Source organism: Rhipicephalus microplus, chromosome 8, assembly GCF_043290135.1.
Source record: "Rhipicephalus microplus isolate Deutch F79 chromosome 8, USDA_Rmic, whole genome shotgun sequence".
Lineage (NCBI taxonomy): Eukaryota > Metazoa > Arthropoda > Arachnida > Ixodida > Ixodidae > Rhipicephalus > Rhipicephalus microplus.
The window spans coordinates 123,059,060-123,080,501 of record NC_134707.1 but is presented as its reverse complement, the minus strand read 5'-3'; the positions used below and the strand labels follow the sequence as shown (position 1 = coordinate 123,080,501).

At 48.8% G+C, this 21,442-nt stretch overlaps 1 protein-coding gene across 1 annotated transcript in view; it reads right to left on the bottom strand.

Annotated features, from left to right (window-relative positions):
* The window catches only part of Tudor-SN (Staphylococcal nuclease domain-containing protein 1), a 93,895-nt gene that overhangs the window by 55,045 nt on the left and 17,408 nt on the right, over positions 1-21,442 (bottom strand). Inside the window, exons 5-6 of the mRNA XM_075872547.1 lie at positions 20,092-20,347; positions 12,674-12,930 (exon numbers count right to left, since the gene is read on the bottom strand). Of these exons, the coding sequence (XP_075728662.1) occupies positions 12,674-12,930; positions 20,092-20,347 (513 nt within the window). The remainder of the gene's footprint in view (positions 1-12,673; positions 12,931-20,091; positions 20,348-21,442) is intronic.

Sequence of the window (21,442 nt, the reverse complement as noted above, 5' to 3'; positions counted from 1 at the left end):
ACAGGCACCACAAAGCGAGATGAAAACAAGAACAGCACACAAAACAACCCTCCTGCTTCATCAGCTCTGTGTTCTGGCCTTACTTCGTGGCGCCGTTTCGCAACTACAGTCGAGCTCCGCTACAACGAAGGCCGCTTCAACGAAATTTCCACAACAACGAAAAATTCACGATTCCCCGTCAGTGGTCCTTAGGAGTCAATGCATAAATATTGTCACGTGCTTGCTCAAGAAAGACGATGGCAGTTGTGCATGTGCCACGAAGGACTACGAAATGGACGAAAAAGAAAAACTCGCTTGCACGTTCTAATTAAAAAGATCGACCTGCTTCTGGTGTCTCAATCTCTGCGACAAGACCTCTGTATTGACGTCGTGACACTGGTGGACATGCTGGAGCCTACAACCGGATGCAGGACACTCTTGCTCGAAACCGTCACCTAGTCCAGAGACCCAGCCCCTCGTCACGACTCCGGTGCACCGATTCAGTCGGCGCCTACTAGGCCTAAGTCCGGAGTCCACACCTGTTCCGCCTCTAACCAGCATGGCAGCTCCTACCACATCCATGGCTACCCTTGCATCGCAGACCACTCTTCCCTCCCAGGTGACTCTTGAACATCCTCGCGTTCCTGAAGTTTTCCATGGGGAAGAGTACGAGGATGTCGAAGACTGGCTCGAACAGTTCGAACGGGTCGCTGTATCTGACCACTGGAACGAACAGCACAAACTAGGCCGTGCATATTTCGCCCTGGAAGATAGCGCTCGCACGTGGTACGAGAACCACGAGGCTACTTTCCAATCTTGGGAAGATTTCCGTCGAAAGCTCCTCGCCACATTTTCGAACATGGACCGACGGGATCGCGCACAGCAGCTGATTGAGGCTCGCGTACAAAAACCCAACGAAACAGCCGCCCTGTACCCAGAGGGTATGATCCATCTGTTTCGACGAGCTGACCCTGACATGCCCGAGGCGAAGAAGGTGCGTCACCTAATGCAGGGTGTCAAAGAACCAGTGTTTGCGGGCTTCTTACGAAATCCACCTACAACAGTAGATGATTTCATAAGAGAGGCGACTGTCATCTAGCGCGCACAGCGACAACGATACCGACACTTTGACCGCCTGCCGAACCACACGGCAGTAAGTGCTGCAGCTGAGAACACTGCCATATGTGAAAGTTCCCTGCGACAAATGATTAGGAAAATACTGCGTGAGGATCTTCGGGCCCTCTTCGTCCCTCCTACCCAACCGCTTGTCGCATCTGTTGCCGAAATCGTCCGCCAGGAGTTGAGGCAAGCCGTTACACCACCCGCGCCGAATCCTGAGCCACATCCCGCGACCTACGCTGATGCGGTCCGTCCTCCTCCACCATCATTTGTCGCGACACCCGTCCAGCCACGACCCACTGCCGTACCTTGGTGGCAACGGGATTCCATGAGACGACCACCAGCTCGCCGAACTGACTTGTGGCGCATGGCCGACCGTTGACCTATTTGCTTCTGCTGCGGAGAACCAGGTCACATTGCCCGCTATTGCCGTCATAGAGATTCCGGGTTCGGGAACTTTTCTCGTCCCGCTCCTTTTCGCTCTGAAGACCGTCGCGCCCACGATGCCGATCAACTGTCGACTGGCCAAGCAACTACACCGCGTCGCTGGCGATCTCCATCTCCTGCACGTCGCCGTGACTTCCTTCAGAGCTACGCGGACGTCACCAGAGGCCGTTCGCCTAGACCGCGCCGGGGAAACCCAGCCCCTCGTCACGACTCCGGTGCACCGATTCAGTCGGCGCCTACTAGGCCTAAGTCCGGAGTCCACACCTGTTCCGCCTCTAACCAGCATGGCAGCTCCTACCACATCCATGGCTACCCTTGCATCGCAGACCACTCTTCCCTCCCAGGTGACTCTTGAACATCCTCGCGTTCCTGAAGTTTTCCATGGGGAAGAGTACGAGGATGTCGAAGACTGGCTCGAACAGTTCGAACGGTGCGACCTCCGGGGGCAAGGTTGCCAATCGTCGAGACACCGAAAAGTTCCCCCTATCATCGCAAAAAGATATGACGACAACCACGACGAATACGGCGCCGAATACTAATGCCGGTGAAGTTGTCCGTGCTGATCTTGGCGTTCTCATAGACGGACATCACGTTACAGCACTGGTCGACACAGGCGCCGACTTCTCTATCATGCGACAAGAACTCACCGACCGCCTTAGAAAGGTCAAGACACTGTGGACAGGGCCGCACATAAGGAGTGCTGGTGGTCAGCTGATGACTCCCACGGGTAAATGCACCACTCGACTTCACATTGGGGATTTTAGCTTCGTGGCCACTTTCGTCCTGTTGCCAGACTGCTGTAAAGAGCTAATTTTGGGAATGGATTTTCTTCGAGATCATGGCGCTGTTATCAACATCCCTCAACATATGGTGACGTTTGGCGCACATCCGTATGCCGACGACAGCAGCGACGAACTACGCAGCCGTTTGCGAATAGCCGGCGATGTGACGCTCCCACCGAGATCCTGCTGCCTTGTGTCTGTGTCCAGTGGGTGCCCTTCCTATAAAGATGTGATAGTGGAGCACATAGTCGCTCTTTTGCTCACGCAAGGCATTTCCATCGCGAGAGGCATCCTAACGCATACTGGTGGACAGGCAGAAGTGCTCCTCACAAACTTCAGCAACTAGCGCCGTCTAATCCAGAAGGGTACCACAATTGCCTACTTCAACCACATAGACCAAGCCGGGGATTGCTGTGCTTTGCAACCAGACAACGCGACAGTCCCTGCCTCGACAACTTTGTCGGTGGACATCTGCTCCACGCTACCGCCCTCGGATAGGAAGCGCCTGCTTGGACTTACCGTATTTACTCGCATAATAGGCGCACTTTTTTTTCAGAAAAACAGGCTCGAAGTTAGGGGTGCGCCAATTACGCGGGGTAAAATTTTCGAAAATTTTTTCAACTCGGTTCTCGCGCTCGAGCTATTCTGCGCGCCTCAGCCTGCACAATATCCAACAACACAGCACAGCCGTCTTGTCGTAGCTCCCGTATATGCCGGACCAGTTCCTCTTCGACGTTCGGATACCTGCCGGTCTTGGCACTGCGGAAAGCCCGTCGTGTTTATTTCGTCGCCTTCAGTTTTTCTTCTTGGTCCCTCCAGTACTGAATACTGGTTTCTCCAACGCCGAAATGCCTGCTTGCAGCCCGGTTGCCGTGCTCCAGCGCGTACTGCACTGCCTTCAGTTTAAACCCAGCCGTGTAGCTCGCGTACTTCCCCATGATGGAACCAAAGTTCAATACACGACCACAACATACGCACACCGCTTGCAAAATGGCGTTTCTTTCTTTTTCTCTGATGGTGGTGATGGTGATCGAGCCCCCGGCGTTGTACACGTGACCTCCAAAAAGCGCGGCGATTTGGGGAGTATCAGTATTTGATGGAAAAGCCGTTTTTTTTTTTCGCTCATGGACGCTTTTTTTTTTCAAGTTTTATTTCCACAAACAGGTTGGTTAGGTCGTTGCACTTCAAATTTTTTTATTTGCTCGTCGATTTGCCTTCTTTTTTTCTTCAGGGTACGGGGACCGCGTTCCAACTGTACCGCTGGGGGTAGAATCGTTTCTGATCACGGCCAAGTTCGGGGTGCGTCTATTATGCGCGGAATTAAAAAAAATCGAATTTTCCGCGACCAAACTAGGGGTGCGCCTATTATGCGAGTGCGCCGATTATGCAAGTAAATACGGTATACACCAATTTGAAGACTGCTTTTCTTGTACGTCAAAGGTTTAGCGGACACCATTGACCAAGCACCGCATCATTACTGAAGACAACACACGACCGATTCGGCAAAACCCCTACCGTGTGGCTCCGAAAGAACGCGAGGAGATTCAGAAGCAAGTACAGAAGATGCTCGTGGATGACGTCATACAACCTTCGAAAAGTCCTTGGGCGTACCCCGTGATTTTGGTCAAGAAAAAAGACGGCAGCTTGCGTTTCTGTATTGATTATCGCAAGTTGAACCAAGTCACGAAGAAAGACGTCTATCCACTGCCTCGCATAGACGATTCACTCGATCGGCTGCGTCATGCGCGCTATTTCTCTTCGATGGACCTCCGAAGCGGCTACTGGCAGATAGAAGTCGACGAGAGAGATCGTGAAAAAACGGCCTTTGTGACACCTGATAGCCTTTATGAATTTAAGGTGCTTCCTTTCGGGTTGTGCTCGGCGCCAGCCACTTTTCAGCATCTCATGGACACTGTACTATCAGGCCTGACGTGGAAAACATGTTTGGTCTATCTAAACGATGTTGTATTCTCAGCATCATTCGAGGAACATCTCAGCCGTCTATTCACCATACTCCAAGCCATACGCTCGGCCGGCCTGACTTTAAACCAGAAAAATATCATTTTGGTTTCAACGAACTCAGCTTCCTAGGCCACGTCGTCAGTCACGAAGGTGTTCGACCTGACCCGGCCAAAATAGACGCCGTAGCGCTATTTCCTGCACCCCGTGACAAAAAGGCTGTGAGACGCTTCTTAGGGTTGTACGCCTATTACCGGCGATTTATCGAGGACTTTTCGTCTATTGCGGCACCATTGACACGACTCACACGTGAGGACGTCCCCTTCTTTTGGGGTGAGCAGGAGCAAATGGCATTCAATGAACTACGGCAACGCCTGCAAACACCTCCAGCCCTGGCGCACTTCGACCAGGACGCCCCTTTAGTACTTCACACTGACGCCATTAATGTAGGTCTAGGAGCCGTTCTGGTGCAGTGGCAAGACGGCTGTGAAAGAGTAATAGCCTACGCCAGCAGAACTCTCTCTCGCACGGAGGAGAACTACTCGACCACCGAGAAGGAGTGTCTCGCCGTGGTGTGGGCAGTCATCAAATTTCGTCCGTATTTGTACGGCCGCTCCGTCAGGGTTGTTAGCGACCATCATTCTTTGTGCTGGCTCACCAACCTTAAAGATCCATCTGGTCGTTTGGCGCGCTGGAGCCTAAGGCTAGAAGAGTTTGACATGACCGTCGTCTATAAATCTGGGAAGAGGCACACCGACGCCGACTGTCTCTCACGGTCGCCAGTGGAAACTGTCGCTTCTGATGACGAAAACATTGACGCGGCATTCTTGGGAGTTGTCAACACGGCCACTATTGCACGAGAGCAGCGCAGTGACCCTGAGCTGTTACCAACTCATTGAATATTTAGAAGGACGACGTGAAGACGTGCCGCGGTCATTTGCTGGAGGACTGCCATCCTTTTGCTTGCGAAACGATGTTCTCTATAAGAAAAACTTCTCACCAACCGGTAACCCGCACTTGCTCGTCGTGCCTGCTTCTCTTCGAAAAATGATTATGGAAGCGTGCCATGATGAAGCAACTTCTGGTCATCTAGGCTACACCCGAACATTGTGCCGACTGCGATGCAAGTACTACTGGCCAAAGTTACCTGCTGCTGTTCACCATCACGTGCGAACTTGCACCGACTGCCAAAGACGCAAAGCGCCGCCCAGTAAGCCAGCCGGTCTTTTACATCCAGTCGAAGCACCAGAAAAGCCGTTCACCCAGATTGGAATGGATTTCCTGGGTCCCTTTCCAACTTCCACAACAGGGAACAGATGGATTATTGTGGTCACTGATTACCTGTCCCGTTGTGCGGAGACTAAAGCTATGCAGCGCGGCACAGCAGCAGAAGCCGCTCAGTTCTTCATCGAGAACATCGTCCTTCGGCATGGCGCCACGACAGCAGTGATCACAGACAGAGAACCTGCCTTCACTGCAGAGCTTTTGGAGTCGGTTTTCAGACTCAGCGGTACAGCTCACCGGAGAACAACTGCATACCATCCGCAGACAAACGGACTGACAGAGCACCACAATAGGATCCTCACAGACATGATCAGCATGTATGTTGACACGGAACATAAAAACTGGGATCAGATATTGCCGTACGTGACCTTTGCTTATAACACCGCTCGACAAGAAACCACTGGAATGACACCGTTCAGTCTGATCTATCGTCGCGAAGTCACGACAACATTGGACGCCATGTTGCCGCATGAGTGTGACGACATCCATGTAGACGCCGAAGAATTCACTCAGCGTGCCGAAGCAGCCAGACAGCTCGCGCGCGTGCGCATCTGTCATCAGCAGCATCAAGATGCACAACGCTACGACACCCGAAACCAGTTTATTAGCTACACAACAGGCGACAAAGTGTGTGTGTGGATTCCGATACGTCGACTTGGACTGTGAGAAACTGCTAAGACGGTACTTTGGTCCATACAGCGTCACGCGACGCTTGAACGACGTGAACTACGAAGTTGTTCCCGACACTGATTGTAGTTCTAAGCGCCAAAAGCATTTGCCCGAAGTCGTGCACGTCCTGCGTATGAAACCGTATTTATCAAGTTAATTAGCTCCAGGTTGCCGTTTTCGTACGACCATTTCATACGCCTTGTAGAGCACCTAAGTTGCGCATCGGGACGATGCTTCTTTCGGAGGGAGGCAAATGTCACGTGCTTGCTCAAGAAAGACGATGGCAGTTGTGCATGCGCCACAAAGGACTACGAAATGGACTAAAAAGAACTAGCTTGCGCGTTCTAATTAAAAAGATCGACCTGCTTCTGGTGACTCAATCTCTGCAGCAAGACCTCTGTTTTGACGTCGTGACAATATTGTCGCCACAACGAGCCTTTTTTCTTCGATTTTCCCACTTCAACAAAAATTTACGATGCAATTCCAGGCTCATATACTTATTGCTATGCAGTACACCCAATCTTTAACATTTTGATGCATTTTCAGAACCTGAAAATGCGTCAACGAAGTCTAAAACACGCTTTGGCACCACTAGAAAGTGCCGCTATACTGCCGCTGTTCAGCAAGTATGGGTGCCGCCATTGCTTGATAGCGATGGCAATGAGACTGCCCTGCTTTTGCCACTGGCTTATTCTTGAGCCGCAGACGATCCGAAGCTGAATCTCAGTCACTCAGTTCATGGTTTCCTTCACGCAGCTGCTGGGTGCAACCGCGGAACGATGCCTTTTTTTATTCCGATGCTTATCATTATGTTCGCGCTTGGCCAGTATGATAACTAATCAGAGCGACTGTTCGTCCGCATTGTCAACAAAATCAGCTAGCCGCGAGTAATGGATGATAAGAATGGCATAGAATAATGCAAAAGTCGCTGCTCCACGATATCCTGCCTCCATCTTGGCGATAGTTATAGTGCGAGAACAGAACTACGACAAAGAGACAACAACACGAGTCCTTCTTGTCTCTTTGTCCTCGTTCTGTTCTCGCACTACAGCCGCCGACTGATAAATCGGACACCGATAATTCGGACAGTAGTGTGGCACCGCCGATGGTCTAATAGAAGTAATGTGTAAAGACGACCGATATTTCGGACAGCTGCCAGATCTACATTCGACAATTCGGACCCTGCCCGACTGTCGCGCATGCCCAATCAACAGCCATTATCTCCTCCGGCACTCAAACCATACAAAGTATGGCCTCAGAGATCCAAACGAAAGCTAATTGGTAATCTATGAGGCTTTATTTCGATCACAACTTTATGCCTCAGAGATTTGCACTTAAAAATGCCGATCTTGGAGGCATGGCTCAACTGTGGGGGATTGTACCGACATCGCGATCATCCCACACTCCGGTTCCTGTATACCCTCGCCACCCTCGCTGTGCGGCTATCGCCGCCATTCTGTCACATGTGTGTGCGGTACAGCGTTTTGCTGAATTCTGCGCGCGTTCATATTTATTTTGAGACTTCCTTTATCTTACGTCCAGCTGTCTCACAAGATCTGAAGTTAAATGGCACCAACGTTGCCCTCACAGCCAGCGCCGAAGGCCGCGCTGACGAAACGCGGCAGATATACAACGCTAACCATGGCAAAAAAAGCAGCCATCATTCAGCAAGTGCCCAGTAGTCGTCCGCAAGTCGGAGTTGCTCGAGAGTTAAACATTTCGAAGCAAACCATATCGGACTACATGAAGAATAAGGACAAGATTTTAGGCGCGATGGAGACATCATCCGGAAGTCAACAAAAGAGGGTGCGCCAAGGTGTTCATCTGCAGTTGGAAGAAGCATTGAGCATTTGGCTGAACGCTACCGTCGCTCAACGGGTTCCCGTTTCCGGCCACCTCTTGAAGCAAAAGGCCGAGACATTGGCACTTCGCCTTGGCATTGATGGATTTACCGTATTTACTCGATTCTACCGCGCCCTCGATAGTAACGCGCAACCGATTTCCACGACAAAAAAAAAGAAAAAAGTAAGACATCGATTGCAACGCGCACCCACGCAACGCGCACGATCACACCACTCTAAAAAATTACTCCTTTCGGGAGCGTCTTCCGTTTAAATATGAGGTACAGGGGAAGCTTGTGCGCATCTGACGTGTAACAGAGAATGCCATCACTGTAGTTTTGCTGTAGACCGATGTCAGAACGCGAACTTGCTTCGCCCCCTTCTTCTCGGCGGTTGTGGTGCAGGCATGTCGAAGTAAAGAGGCGTCTGATCGGCATTCCCGATTTGCCCAAACAGGTAGCCGTTGCTGTGCCGCAAGTTTAGGACGAACCTGTGAAAACTGTGAAGCTTTTCATCGTGCTCCTCCGCAAAACTTTTCGCATATGCCCGTTCACCTTCGGAGGGAAAAGCCTTTCCTCTTCATAGAGTTAGCCAGCACCTGCTCGCTTTAAACTGGCTTCGTATTAGACCTTTTTCTAAGGCTAATTGCACAGTTTGCACTTGGAGCAGTTCTGTCGTCACGGGCCGCTGTGGCGCTCGCTGCTCAAGCACATACTCGCCGAGCAGCTCTTCAATTTGCGTAAACCGACCCTGCTGTGGTCCACTGAAGCCTTTGCGTGAATCTTTGCTGTCGACAATCTTCTGCTTTTTTTCCCGCCAGTCCCGCACGCACGTTTCGGGAACTCCGAACGACCGCAATGCGGTTCGATTTCCGTTCGTTTCTGCACACGCGATGACTTTTCTTTTAAAAGCGGCATCGTGGTGCACTCGAGGTTTTGGAGTCTGCCCTTCCATGCCGTCGATGCTAATGCACTACAAAATGACGAACTCCTCAGCACACGTACGAAGTGCCGCACATGAGAAACACATAGGCAGAAATGGGCGACGCACCATGCTGACGCACGTAGGGGGCGGCCATTTTGGAAATGCCGCTGGCAATAGAATGACCGTATTAATTTTTTTTTCGTACTCGAGTCTAACGCGCATGCGATTCATGAACTCGCTTAACCGGAAAAAAGGAACGCGTTAGATTCAAGTAATTACAGTAAGTTCAGCGATGGCTGGCTCCGGAACTTTAAAAAGCGGAACATTAAAAAGCTTTCAAAAAAATGTGCGGCGAGAGCGGTGCCGTGGATAGCACACTGGTAGCGAACTACCGCGGTAGAAAGTTGGTGGAGCTGCTTCGGCGCTACTCGGCTGACGACACCTTCAACATCGACGAAACCGGGTTTTTCTATAAGCTACTACCGGAGAAGACACTTGCCCGTTCTGGAGAACCTTGCCACGGAGGTAAACTCGGCAAGAAACAAGTCACTGTCGTTGTCTGCTGCAACGCTTCTGGCACAGAAAACCTCCCGCTGCTGGTAATCGGGAAATCGAAAAACCCTTGATGTTTTAAGGGGGAAAAAAATCTGCCTGTCTGGTACGAAGCCAATACGAAGGCGTGGGTCACGCAGAAGCTGTTCGCAGAGTATGTCGGAAAATTGGACCGAAAGTTTGAATTGCAAAAGCGCAAGGTCCTTTTGTTTGTAGATAACTGTACTGCCCATGCGCCGATCAGCTGTCTGAAAGCCATCGAGCTAGAATACCTGCTGCCGAATACGACCAGTATTCTGCAATATATGGACCAAGGTACAGTCGAACCTCGAATTATCGAACGGCGCGGCGATCGCGAAACAGTTTGATATATCCAGAATTTGATATAAAAAAAGCACGAAAAAAAATGCGTCAACAGCTTGCTGAAAACAACCAAGGAACCGTTCAAGCATGGTGCAGTAAATACTCACTTGAAGATTCAAACATAGTATTTATTATGTTGGTTTAAAATATTGAAAAAGAGTAGCCTGCTTTTTGTTGGCCATGGCGTGTTTGATGACTGCGTCCTCAATATAGTACAGGCGATCCATAAGTGATAGGCCGGTGCCTTCAATCACGCCGCCACTGCGGCACACAAGGGCCAAGGCAGCTACGATCCACCTAGGCAGAGTCTTCATTTGGCTGCTCAGCAGTAGCTTCGGCAACAATCTCCACATCCGTGAGCTCCGCTGTGAGCTCCACCGTTCGGAGTTAGGCCTGTCGCACACCACAGCGCGTGACAGGCCTAACTCCAAACGCACGAACACTGAGAGCACAACGACCGATGCCTGCCGATGCTACGGGGGAGGAGCTTGCAACAAGTGCCCAGTGTGCCGTTGACACCATAGAGACTGCAACGACTGCAAGCTGCAAGGCTGCGGCGTGAGTTCGGGTGTAAAGCGCGCACATGGCGCGCCCATGCCGGCTCGCCTGACTGCTTTCCCCTCCGTGGCTTTCTCTTTCCCGGCGGCAGCGCGGGCCGCGTCCGAGACAGTCGCCTGCGTCCTTTCCCTCCTCAATCTTTACCTCCCACTTCCCCTTCCCCCACGCGAAGCCATGTCGGTGCCTTCGCATTGAAAGAAAATAACAGCTCCGCGCTTTTCACTTTCCTCATTCAAGAACCTCTACCACAAGGCTGCGGCGCGCGTACGTTAAAGTTGCGCTCTCGGCACCATCGATGTGTGCAGCATTCGTAAACGCCCGCCGCTCTACCGCTACTTTCCAGAGTTGCGGGAAAGCTCGCCGCCTGTCAATGGAGCGCGGCCGGTTTGGGGTGGCTGAGTTCGATATATCCATTATATGTCAAACTTTGTTCGAAATAAAAAAATCAATAATGCATGCGATTTTTCGCGTGATATAGCAACCGTTCGATAGAGGCAATAATTCGTTATATCCATGTTCGATATATTGAGGTTTGACTGTATCATGAAGAATTTGAAGGTGCTGTATTGTTCACGCTTGCTGCAGAGCGTGTTGCTCTGCTTAAAGAGCCAGATAAAATACAACGTTGATTTGATGTCAGCCGTGAGCATGCTTGCTGATGCCTGGAAGGCAGTGCCGGCAGGCACGATCAGCAACTGTTTCCGGCACGCAGGATTTACGTTGCGTAGTGAGCCCGACACCGCCGACACTGCAGCCGAAGAACCCGACAATGCAACTGAAGAGCCGGACCTGCAGCCCAGCGCATCGAGCTCAGATGCAGACGTTATCGACGACCTGCAAGGCTGTGGTGTGCCGATTCCCGACACTGTTACGTTTGAAGACTTTTAAACGTCGACAGTGCAGTGTCGTCGTGTGCCGAATTGAACGACGATGACATAATTGAGCAGCTTCAACCGTCAAACAGCGGTTCTGACTCTGACGATGATGACGCGCTGTGTGCTCCGGAGCCGTCACATGCGGACCTGTCTCGAGTCCTCGCTGTTCTTTCATCGTCGAACAGCGATCGTATCACACTGGCGGAGATACAGGCGGACTTGTGTGCACGTAAGCGGAAGTGCATGCAGCAACGCATTAACAACTTTTTTCGGCCACCGGTAGACTGAAGTGTCAATAAAGGTATTTTTTTTTCTGACGCATTCGTTTTTTCGGACTTTCGATAATTCAGACTTATTTGCATTCCTGTAGGGTCCAAATTATCAGTCGTCGACTGTATAACTATCGTCATGTCATACCAAACATAGAGTTTCTCAAAATTAACTAGAGGGCACTCTGGCGCTGCAATCATTGAGCGACCATGGGAATGATGGATACTACACACATTTGCCTAGTCTTCGTACTAGAGGGCGGCGAATCGTACTTGCGGCTTCGTTTATTGCTGTGTTTCGATTTTGTTTTGAAAGAAAGATTCAACACTTTTGAACTTTGTGACCCAATTTGGAAAGGCAATTCGAAAAAAATAGGGTGGTGAAGAACAATCGCTGAACATTTGCCGATTTTCGTTTCGTGAGAAAACAGCTTCAAGCCACACGAACCCACACGGAGCCAAAAGCAGGCCAGAAATACGAAGTTTAGACAAATGTGTGTACTACCCATCATTCCCATGCTCGCTAAAGCACTGTGCATTGTAGCTCCCGTAGACACTAGCGCCAGAGTTCCCTCTAGTGTATATTGAGAAACTCTATGATAGCAACTAGTCCAAACTGCCACACTTCTACGTTCCATTTCGGCGTTGTCAGATACTTTTGCAGTGGACAGCTGCAGGTGTTAACGTGTTAATACAACTTTTTGGTTCATTCCCGAAGGCGGTTTTAGGCGTTGTTCCAGCGTGCTTCTCACCATGGCCTTACTATGCATGGGTGAGAATGACGTCGTGACGCTGCTGGGAAAGAATAGGAAGCAGCGGACATTTTTTGAATTTTGAGAATAAACGTTCATTTGTTTCGCTGGCTCAGATCAGCTATTTTTTATTTCACTACAACAAAACTTTCGCTTCAACGAAATTTTTCTGCGCCCCGTCAGTTTCGTTGTAGCAGGGTTCGACTGTATGAATCCTTACCTACTAGCCCTGTTTAGTCTTTCAATGTCCTCGTCTTTTGCACTGTTTTCCCTAAGATTCCCTTGTTTAGGCCAACTCACTTTTCGGCAGCTCGCAGGCGGTCCGCTCCACCGGTGACTGAGGCAAGGCTCCAGTCGACGCAACGGGCGAGCCCTGCCCTCAACAGGTGTTCAGCAATGTTTCCGTTCGGATGCAGGACAGTGCCAAAGAAGTTCTGGTTAGTGGCACCCTCGAGGACCACCTCAACGTCCCGCTGCAGCAGCCGGGACTCTGTGAAGTACTTGGCTTCCTCCGAGTACTGGGACGACTCTGGTTCGCCAGGGCGTGAAGATGGGCACTGCACACAACAGTATGTTTGTGTAAAAATATAAGTAAAAGACGTAGTAAACAGCGCAGTCTATCCTTCCTCTTTCCCGCACATTACTGTCTCTCGCAGTGCTACAACAACTTCATTACAAACAAACTTCTAACAAACAACTTGAAATTGTAGGACCAATCGCTTAAGGTCCTGAATACCGTCTGATTGAAGTGCAAATCTCAAGGCCGTTACAATGTCCTGCAGTGCACATACTGCATTTTTGCTTTTTACAACACGCAGCATCCACCCTTTCAGTCCAGTTACACAGAGAAAACAAAAATACAGTTTGTGCAGTATATACAGGAAAAGTTGCACGAAGCTTCAAGACACACGGCACTGTATGTGGATGCACAGGAAACAAGTTTTGTACTTTACGCACTCTAACTGCATAACCGATGCCATAATTTGCTCCTTCTCATTGCTCTCACCAGCGCTATTGCAAGAACCTGTTTTCACTACTGTACAGAATGTGAACACGAGTTCCACCAGGCACAATTTCACCCGTAGCCACATAGCACAGGATTCTCATTCAGGGTGCGCGAAAGTTCACTGACGTCCCCCCTCCGCCTACACTACCAATGGCACACTTTATGCCCCCTCCCCCCCCCCCCTGTTACAAGTAGGTTTTCGTTATATGCAATTTCAGGGCAAAAGTTCAGAAAACAAATGCACTAATTAAGCAATAGGAAAACTCAAGGCAGAGCTCACCCAAAAAATTTATTTAGCAACAAAAAACCATGCTATTATTGCGATAATAATTATCTGGACACTCTAACGAGTTTTTGCCATCATGTGTCGTGCAAAGTCCAAACTGATCCCATCACCCGCGGATCTTGAGTTCTACCCTCGGGTAAAAGCGTGGAAAAGGGGTTGACGAGCGCTGCTGAAGCAGAGACCAAACAAGCCGTCGCTTGTCGTACACGCGTGGTAACACCTTGCATGTCCATCGAATGCTCAAGCAGAGAGGACCCCCCATATTGAATGAAGAAACTTTGGGGGAGGTGCCACTTTAGGAGCAAGCATCAGTGCACCTCTAGTGAGTGTTTGTTTTGATGTTTTGTGGCGCAAGGACCATTTTAAGGCCAAAGAGCACCAGTTCATCTTACTAGAGATATGGACAATGATTGTGATAAGCGGCTGTATAAGGGCCGTAAAATGCCTCGCGCTAAGGTGGGTAAAAACATAGAAGTAATAAAAAAATGACCATGCCGTGAAAGGTGTGTGGTGTTAATGAATGACAAAACTTTGCTGTAATAAAAACGATGGGGGACATGTATGGCATTAGCACAATAGCCTCACTCGTTCACACCCTTGCGTCCAAGGGCTGTGAGGCAAGTACTTTGTTGAGTGTAGCCACCGCAGCGGAGACGGAATGCCCGGGTATATGATATGAAAAGTACGAATTTCTTTTAAAAACGCTAACAATGATTTATGACTAAAAAGTGGTTCCCTACCGACGGACAATGCAGGATGGAGTGGTATCTGTTGTCGGTAGGGTAACGAAAAGTGTTGTCTTCTCAGCGTGTCTAATTCTTTACACTGGATTAAAATGTGAAGTACAGTGAGTGCTTCCCCACACCTATCACACAAAGGTGGATCGCCCCCAGACAAAAGAAATGAATGTGTTGTATGTGTATGTCCTGTTCTTAACCTGTAAGCATTACTTCTGTGTGGCGTGACTGATACTGGCAGCCAATGACCAAGTTGCGGCTTGATGACAAGCAATTCATTATCAGTGTGTGTGTCCCATGTGATCTGCCAATAGCCTCTGAGCGTTCATTTTAAAAAGGTTTCAAGTCGAGTGCAGAAACTGGTATCGATGTATTAGAAGTGGTTTTGTTGGCGGATCCAGCTAGCAGGTCCACCAGAACGTTGCCTTGAATTTCGCGGTGTCCTGGCACCCAGCAGACTACAACATGCTGCTTAGATGAGTAGACTGTGCATAAGAGCGAATAGAGCGAGGCAAGGACAGTGTTCTTGTGCTTTTTACCTCTAATGAGTGTCAAAGACCTCTAAAGATGAGTATCAACATATTTGCACAACGCAAGACTACGAGTAGTTACGACGTAACTACAGAAGAAGAAACAAAGACCGAAAGAGTGCTGACTTACACTGAAATTTTATTAGTAAAAACGCTGGAAATTTATACTCGTGACCTTCGCGATCAAAAGCAGATTGCCAACCCCGCGCCCCTGTGCGACCACGAACGAAGTGGGCATCAAGAATACATCTCATGATAAACATGTGCATACGAAAACGCCCCGGTAGGAAGGGCATCAGCTGCGTTCGCGATGTGCTGCACACAATTGATGCCACACGGGACTGGAAATGTCGCCGGAGATTTTCGTACAGTGGCGCGTCTTCAAGTACACACACGCATCGCACATTTCCGGACAAGTATTCTTCTATTCTGCCAGACCCTTTATATTCTGCGTCATCATTTCTATATGCAATGAATATGCAACTCATTCTACGCTTTGCTGGTATCGGCAGCGCCCATCACGGTATGCCTACAGTAGACTCTCAGTAAACGGAAATCTTAACGGAACTGCTGCTTAAATGGAACAAATGTTTCTGACAAGATTGGTTTTGTTCTTGCTTTGTGTGCCACTGTTCATCTCTCAGTAAACGAAACTCCTGTTAAATGAAACACATTTTACTGATCCCTTCAAGTTCCGTTTAATGAGGGTCGACTGTGTTTGCAAATAATGCAAACGCAGTCGAATATGCGAGTAAATACGGTACTTTCAGGGCAGGCCCTGAAAGTACCGTATTTACTCGTATATTCCTCACACTTTTTTTTTTTTTTGGCAGAAAACGGATGCAAAGTTGGGGGGTGCGAGAATTACGCGGGAAAAACTTTCTACAAAAACGTACAGAGCGAAAAAGGAAACTAAGTGGCCGCGAATTGGAATTCTCACACCAGCAACTAACAGCAAGCTTTCAGAAGTACCAATTAAAATTTACCTAAACAATAAAAGCAGAGGCTCAACACAAGGCAAGATTTATTTGAGACACAAAAAGTGCGATCAAATAGTCGAGAAATTAAAATACCATACGCAAAGCTTGTGGGCGTTGCGGGCGTAGCGGTAACGGTCGAAGCTCAACAAGAGCCCTCAAAAGGTAAGCGTAGGATGTCATTACTGGGCTGATGGCTATTTAACAGAATCGTCTGCAGTTTCCTTCTGAAGAAATAAAGTTTACCATCAATCCCAGTCTTAAGCAAACGGCAGGCCCAACGTGTCTTGGTGGCTTTCAGCTGCTGTCACCAGTAGCGAACACAAAACTCGTCGACTCCGAAGGGCCTACCGGCGGCCCTGTTGCCGTTGTTTAGTGCATGATCAATCCCTTTCAACTTGAAAGCAGCCATGTAGCTTCACTATCGCCCCATAACGTCACAAGATTACCGACACAACATACAAAACACGCCGAAATGCGCACTTGCAGCTTTGGCTTGGCTTGGATTGAATTTTCGTGCAATAATTTTACGCTTGATGCTTAAAACATGGCGCCAGATGGCATGCACTATCATTATCATCGGCTGGAACGAGCAGACGGCATTATTGCAGCTATTTTCGGGGGTGCGATGATTACTCGAGGAAAAAAAAAAGCCCTATTTTGTTGGGCGATGTGGGGGGTGCGAGAATTATGCAAGTGTGAGAATTACGCGAGTGAATACGGTATTTACGGCAGCCCGGGCGTGCAACAAAATACCTGATAAGTGCGCTCTATGAGGCATTGAATCTATTTCAGACGGGGCCGTGGGGATTTGCTTACTTGAGCGAAATAGAAAGTCATAAATGTTTTCTAGAAAGATTTTCAGGTCCTTAAAACGTCTGAAAAATCGGGCATTCAATGCGTCCCAATAATCCATGGTCCCAACAGTGACCTTTGGCCCAATTCGCTTTGGCTTGACTCGGGTAGCACCTTACACAGGTGCACCGCGATGCCATCTTCAACGGAAGAAATATGGAGCACGCTACGGTCAACTGCCGATTTTTCGGACCCTCTAGGGAGCGAAAAACCATCGGGAAATTAGGGCAGTCCGAAAAAATGAATGCAAGCAAAAAATGCATTATTTTACTGATAATTTTCAATGCAAGCAAAAAAAAACGCACCATTTTGCTAATATTTCTTAATGCAAGCAAAAAACACATCATTTCATTGATATTTCTCGGATCAAGAGGGTCAGGGTCGAAGTACCAGGCTTCCGGAACTTTGCCAAAGCATCAGTGGGGTGGCTCTGAAAAGAGCCGTTAAAAAAAATGCATGCAGCCGACAGCGGGTGCCGTCAGGGCAGCCGGTGTTAGAGCTGCAGTGGCTTGAAAAACTTGTTGATCCTTGTTTGAACGGCGTTCCGCTTGCATGTGATCACATTCGCCTTGATCTGAGCAAGGGTCATGTCATCACTGTACACCAATGACAGCGTCATCAATGCTTGCATCAATTCGGCGGTCGTAGGTGGCGCAGGCGTTGGTTCCTCTTTTTCGACATAGGAGTCATCTGAATCCGCCCTAACCTGACTGACTATTTCGTCGTTGGGTAGCTCTGCGCAGAAGTCGAGCTCGTTGTCAGTGTCGACGAACCGCTCAAAATAATTTCCGCGGGCATGGAAGCACCAGCAGAGCGGAGGTCGTTGATAATATAGTCCATAAGAGGGCACAGGTCAGTCACACTGTCGCTTTCTTCAGGCAAGTCTGCTGTCTCTGTGTCGAGTACGAAGCCCACGTGGCAGAAGCAGTTGCGAAGCGTGTCTCGCATTGCTGCCTTCCATGCCTCCCCAAGCATTCTGACAGCAGTCCGAAGGTCAACGCTGTAGCCTTTCCCGTTTTCCGAGCACAGAAACATGCGGTTCAGAATACGTGAACGGTAAAAAAATTTCAGATTACGGATAACGCCTTGGTCCATCGGTTGGAGGATCGCAGTCGTGTTGGGCGGCATGAATTCCAGCTGGATAGCCTTCAAGTTATTGATGTGACCATGAGCAGCGCAGTTGTCAACGAAGAGCAGAACACGACTGTTCTGTTGTTCAAACTTCCTGTCCAACCTGCGGACGTAACTCTCGAACAACTGCTGCGTTACCCATGCCTTTTTGTTGGCTTCTTATAACACTGGCAGCATTGGCCCTTTTAAACACCTCGGGCTCTTGGACTTCCTGATTACTAACAAAGCAAGTTTCTCGCTGCCAGACATGTTGCTGCCGACAAGAACGGTCAGCCGTTATTTGCTATGCTTGCCACCATGGCATGCGTCACCAGCAAAAGCAAGTGTTCTTTCTGGCAGCAGCCTGTAAAACAAGCCAGTTTCATCGCAGTTGAAAATGTTGTCAGCAGAGAACTGCTGCAACAAAGACTGGAGTTTTCCACTGCGGTACTGCACAATAACTGCACTGTCGACGGCACCGCTTTCGCCACACATCTTCTTGAACTTGAGGTCATTCCGATGCCTAAAGTTTCTCAGCCATCCATCAATGAACTGAAAATCCGTGATGTCCATTCGAAGCGTGAGAGTTTCAGCTTTTTGTTTCAAGATGCACCCCAAGACTGGCAACCGCTTGGCAATCATTGAATTAAGCCACACGACGAGAGCGTCCTCAAGCTTTGGATGAACACCTTGGATTGCAATCATCTTTTGGGCACCAGACGGTTTTTCGGCCGCTTCTAAGATCTTGTCTTTGTTCCTCAGGAAATCGGAAACTGTTTGCTTGGAAATACGAACTCCTTGCTCACGTCAGCCTGCGATTGGCCACTCTTCACCAACTTAATAATGGCGGCTTTCTTCTCCATCGTTAACCGGCAGTACTATTTTCCGCACTTCGATGCTATCGGCGAGGACGACGAAGGCGTAGTGGGGGCCATCGCAGGCAAGCGAAATCCTCACGATGTGAACAAAGGAGTTTGCTGACAAGCGTCGAAGCACCTAGGCTTAGCATTGCAGAGCCCACTTCACACGATCGCACAACCACGCACTAGGCTAGCCAAAAACCATGTGGGCTGCGTAAACAAAACAGTGCGACGGTGCCTCGGGTACTCCGGAGGTAGCGCTGGTAAACATTCAAAATAGGCAGCGTGACCAGACCAAATCGGTGTGTGACGGTTAGTTCTAGTTCGAAGTGGTGAAACGCTTCGCGAAAGCGCTGTGCAGGAAGCCAGAGTGGCACGCACGAGCACAAGTGCTAAAGCGAAAGGAACTTTATTGGCGCCAAAAAATTTTCAGGTGGATAGTTTCGATTGTCAGCGAAGCACCCTTGCACGATAAACACGGCCAGTGTTAGGAATCTCGGAGGCCATGTGTGTTTCTCCGCTAACGATCAACGAGTCCAAGAAACAGATGCCGCCACAGTAGACTGGCGCGCTCATTTATGCGATCGCAATCGCGTGTGACGCAGTGGTGGTGGTTTCCACTGGAGGTCAGTGGTGGTTTCAACCCTTCTGTCGCAACGAAAATTTAAAAAAATTGGACTCCGGGGGGTTCGAGCGTCCAAAATTTCAGACTTCCTTATAGATTGATTCTATGGGGCTCGTATTCTATGAGGCTCGTGGCGGTGCCGTGAAGATGTTCAAATTATCGGGCATGTCCGAAAATTCAGGTATCCAAAAAATCGGCAGTTGACTGTATTTGACGCAGGTTGGGCGCAGACTCGCCAAATATAGAGGAAATGTAGCAGCCTGTAGCAGTCAGGGCAATTCGGCGCAGTTTGGCGCAGCGGTAGCATCACTGGTATTGGCTGGGAATAAAAAACCTCGCGAGAAATTCTTTGCATGGAGGTTTATCACAGGCAGGTTCATCTGTATTTGTTTTGTCTTGTGACAGCATGAAGTTAAAATGTCACCTACTGTCATTCGTTGTAAATGATGTTAATTTGCTGTGTGACAAGGGTATAAGTGATAGCTCTTCGCTAATAGCACTCCCCTGAGAAGCACCCCACCAATAAAACTCCACTGATGGCATTCCATTAATAAAACTCCACTGATGGCATTCCATTAAGAGAACTCAATAACAGCTTTGCAGAGACGATCATATTTTGATTCATGGACCACCTCTAGAGGTTGTGTATGCTACTGGAGCAACTAGATCCAAAGTTACGGCTTCTATCGAGTCCAGCTCAAGTGGTCCAAGTAGAAGAATTGCTGGACTCACCCGGATGCCTGACAGCATGAGCGTGATGTAGTGGAAGTCTGGCAGCAGCAACACACGCACAGTCGAGCCGTCCCGCACGTGTTCAACGACCGCGGGCACGGGCTTCTTGCCAAACCGGTCGGCAAAGGTGCGCGGGTCCTCCCCGTCTCGTAACGTCCACTTGACATCTCGCACGTGCGATGCCGCGTCTGGGCCGTGCTTTCCTCGACCTGCTGCCTGAGCTTCCTCATGGAGTTCTCGCAAGCGCTGCTGTGCCCTGCACGATAGCGACATAGTCTTTCTAGAAGAGAAAGCTAGGCTAGTTGGTGGTTCTTGCTTGGAATGTAAAAACGGTGCTCAAAGTAGGCAAGGACTAAAGAATAGACAACACAGGCACTGTCAGCGTCTGTGTGGTCTCTCTCTCTCTCTTTTTTTCACAGTTTTTACATCCCCAGCAAGAAAGACGGCTTTTATTTCATGCCAAATCAGTGTCAACAGAACCGAGAAAGACAAAAGGTGCAAAAGTACTAGTGACACAATACAGCCAACGTCTGGTTTTTCACACTTTCCAGGGACAACAAAATCGCTTGAACGAAACATTTAACAACGCTTTAGCGGTCAGTTCTCCACAGTCATGTCTGAAAAAACTTCAATGCCTTTTAGCACATTTATAAGGCATTTTAGTGCATGTTCAGGCTCTTGAGAGTATAATCAGTACCTGGCACGAAGTCCCTTTAGCTACATGCTAATTGCCAATTTTTGCATCTTGTGAATCAATGAGCATCATCGGCAAACTGCAGAATAAATTACGCCTTTCTTGCATAGAGCATTTGGAAATGTTTACAAGGAGCTGAGGTAGAAAACCAGACAATTAATCCTGTTTTTCCCAAAAAGTGTGCACATGTTAACAAAATCCTACTCTACCAAAATGTCCACCAACGCGCAGCATTTGTTGCTGTCGGCGGAGGTTTTTTCTTGTAAATGCTGGCAAATTCTGTAGACTTGTGCGAATAGTGCACTTTAAGTACGAAATGAACTGATCTTGGTCAAAAATATTTTCAAAACAAATGGTATATATATCACATAAAAAGAAGAATTTGCATATTGGTCAGAACCAAACTAACCTGCAAAATATTAAAAAAAAACTTCGAACAAGGCCAGTGCAAATGCCCATTTGTTTGGCTCAAAAGAAGTAGAAACAAATTTTATAGTAGCAAGATTTGACTTTTGGTAAATCAAAGTGATAACCTGTAAAATATGTTACATTTTAAAATTTACTATACTAGAAGCATATAAGCTGGTATAACAAGCTTTTAAAGTGCATCAATGCGAGGATAATATGTTCATTTAACCTTAAAGTGAGACTTGACGG